At 41.7% G+C, this 2,310-nt stretch overlaps 1 protein-coding gene across 1 annotated transcript; it reads left to right on the forward strand.

Moving 5' to 3' along the window:
• Nucleotides 1-826: 826 nt before the first annotated feature.
• On the forward strand, nt 827-1,330 carry LOC126473872 (uncharacterized). Its single transcript, XM_050101203.1, has 3 exons — nt 827-918; nt 1,011-1,197; nt 1,274-1,330. Exons 1-3 carry the CDS (start codon nt 828-830, stop codon nt 1,311-1,313), a joined length of 318 nt encoding a protein of 105 aa, XP_049957160.1. The 5' UTR covers nt 827; the 3' UTR covers nt 1,314-1,330.
• Nucleotides 1,331-2,310: the final 980 nt, after the last annotated feature.

Genomic DNA, 2,310 nt, shown 5'->3' on the forward strand with positions numbered 1-2,310 from the left:
ACGGATCAGCGAACGCTGATGTTGTACTTCCTGATGAAACACACGGCAGTAGCTACTGTGAGAGGCACAGGACCAGATGCAGTCAAACAAAAGCAGAAACTTTTGCAGTAACTAGCAACTGAGCTCAGCAGCTTGCCCAATCTAGCGTCAAAAACAGCGGATAAATGGATGAAGGTAACGTATGTATACTGTTATGTATTACTGATTACCGATCAATTTCCACTAAATGTTACGCCTCTATGTTGCAGCTCAAGTACTTATTTTCTTTTTTGTTTATTTTGTGATAGTCGTGGCAAGACTGGAAAAGCGATGTAAAGGCCAAAGCTTCTCTAATAAAGAAGGAAGTGCAGAAAACAGAAGGAGGATTAAGTACAGAAGCTAAGCCCCTGACCCCCCTGAGGAGCGGCATCTTGACTTCTTGGGTCCTTGCGTTGTTTCTGATCATGAAGAAGTACCAGATCCCCTAACCGTAGCATCTCAGGTCATGGTTTCCTTTCTTTTTTTCTCTAGCTAGACATGTGCATGCTACTATCTCTGAGCCTTGTTTCATAAGCCTTTTCACAGAATACTTGTACAGTTACTACCTTCATTCGTGTTAAGACCAGTGAGTGTTGAAATGATTTCCTAAATTTAATTGTTGTAATTCTGTATCTCAGGACTCAGGTCAGGTCAGCCAAAATGACTCATATGGCGAAGATACAATGGAAATGGGTGCATATGTTGTTCTTCCACTGGATGGACAGGCCATACTGCCTGCGTCGGATGTTTCATCAGACACTGTGTCACCTGCTCTGACTACACCACCTTTGGCTTCACCACATGAAAGTATGCCCTCTGCATCTGGGTTCGTACCTGCTTCACACGTAATTCAAACTTCATCTGCTCCAACAACTGCGAAGAAACGCAAACATAGTACTGGTAAGTGTCATTATCGGCCAAGGTTAATCTGCTGAAGTTAATTATTTCAAAATATTTTGATCTTGTTATTTACATCGTTTTGTTACATGTAGGTGGTATGTCTGACAAAGATGATGATCCTCTGGTGGATATCACCAGACAACAGTTGATATGCATGCAGAAGCAAAACGTCATCAGACGTGCACAGCTTCATTGTGAGGAACGCAGGACCACTGCCATTGAAGGAATAGCTGGGTCGTTTGCAGGAGCAGCTGAGGCGTTTGTAGGAGCCATGAAGATGTAAGTTTGAAAATAATTTCACATAGTTCGATTTTTCCCCATTGCTTTATTGTCTAACTGTTGTGTTTCCTTCCAGACTGGAGGAGTACCTGAGGCTTAGGATACACATTGAGTAGTGTAAACTGCAAAATTTCGTTTGAATTACATTACATTTTAATCAGACACTGAAGTCGAAGAAAGCACTGAAGTGAATTAAAATGATAAATTAATATCAGAGATACAAACTACATGGTGCACCATACGTATTCATGTTTCTCTAAAAATTCCTTAAGTGATGTTTCTACAAATGGGCACTCAAAATTTCGTTATAGTACTAATGAGACAATACTTTCACTAAAGTACTAAGAACATTGCAACATGTTGATCTATTTTGAAAATGTAATTTGTATTGATTGAACAAATAAATATTTGCTTAAGAGTTGAGGTCATTTTCTTCACGAAAAAATCAGAGGTGGCTGCCTCATAGCATCTGCAACTTTTAACTGAGGACAAGATTGCATCCATCTTGAAAGAGATTACGTGAGTTAAAGACAAATTGGTTATTGTGCTGAAAGTGGTGTATGTGGGATGCGAATTTTACGTACACTGCAGCATAGATATAAAACGCAGATTGCTATCATACAGTAAATTAGCCACGAGAAAAAAATTAGCAAGGGTTTTACGCAATAAAAGAAATTCTATGTTATTGAAAAATTGACACACGGACTATGTTTGTGCACGTTAATGGGCCCCACGAGGGTTGTAGGGTCCACGAGGTGGAAGTGGGGGCAACCTGGCAATAGTTCTCGCTCCGACTGCTCGAGCCTCCTGCAGCAACCTGCCTCTTGCGCGGCCTTCATCCACCATTGGTGGGGGTTCATCTTCATCACCGATGGTGTCACTGTGATCTTCTTCTGGCCGAGGCAGTGGAACATGGGCAGTCACACATTTGTTGTGCAAAACTGCACGTGCATTGGTAATGAGGCCTGCTTTGACTGCGTCATACTCCAATACTCTGTGTTTATTTAAGCACCTGAATCGGTTGCGTAGGGGTCCAATCGTTCTCTCCATATTGCGGCTAGCTCTCATACGGGCTTGATTAAAATTGGCCTCTCTGCTGTTAGGTAGAGGATC

Source organism: Schistocerca serialis, chromosome 4 (genome assembly GCF_023864345.2).
Source record: "Schistocerca serialis cubense isolate TAMUIC-IGC-003099 chromosome 4, iqSchSeri2.2, whole genome shotgun sequence".
Classification (NCBI taxonomy): Eukaryota; Metazoa; Arthropoda; class Insecta; order Orthoptera; family Acrididae; genus Schistocerca; species Schistocerca serialis.

Coding starts and splice junctions, on each gene's coding strand:
- LOC126473872 (XM_050101203.1), top strand. CDS start 828: ATGCCCTCTGCATCTGGGTTCGTACCTGCTTCACACGTAATTCAAACT. Junction 919..1,010: donor GAAACGCAAACATAGTACTG/GTAAGTGTCATT, acceptor TGTTACATGTAG/GTGGTATGTCTGACAAAGAT. Junction 1,198..1,273: donor TTTGTAGGAGCCATGAAGAT/GTAAGTTTGAAA, acceptor GTTTCCTTCCAG/ACTGGAGGAGTACCTGAGGC.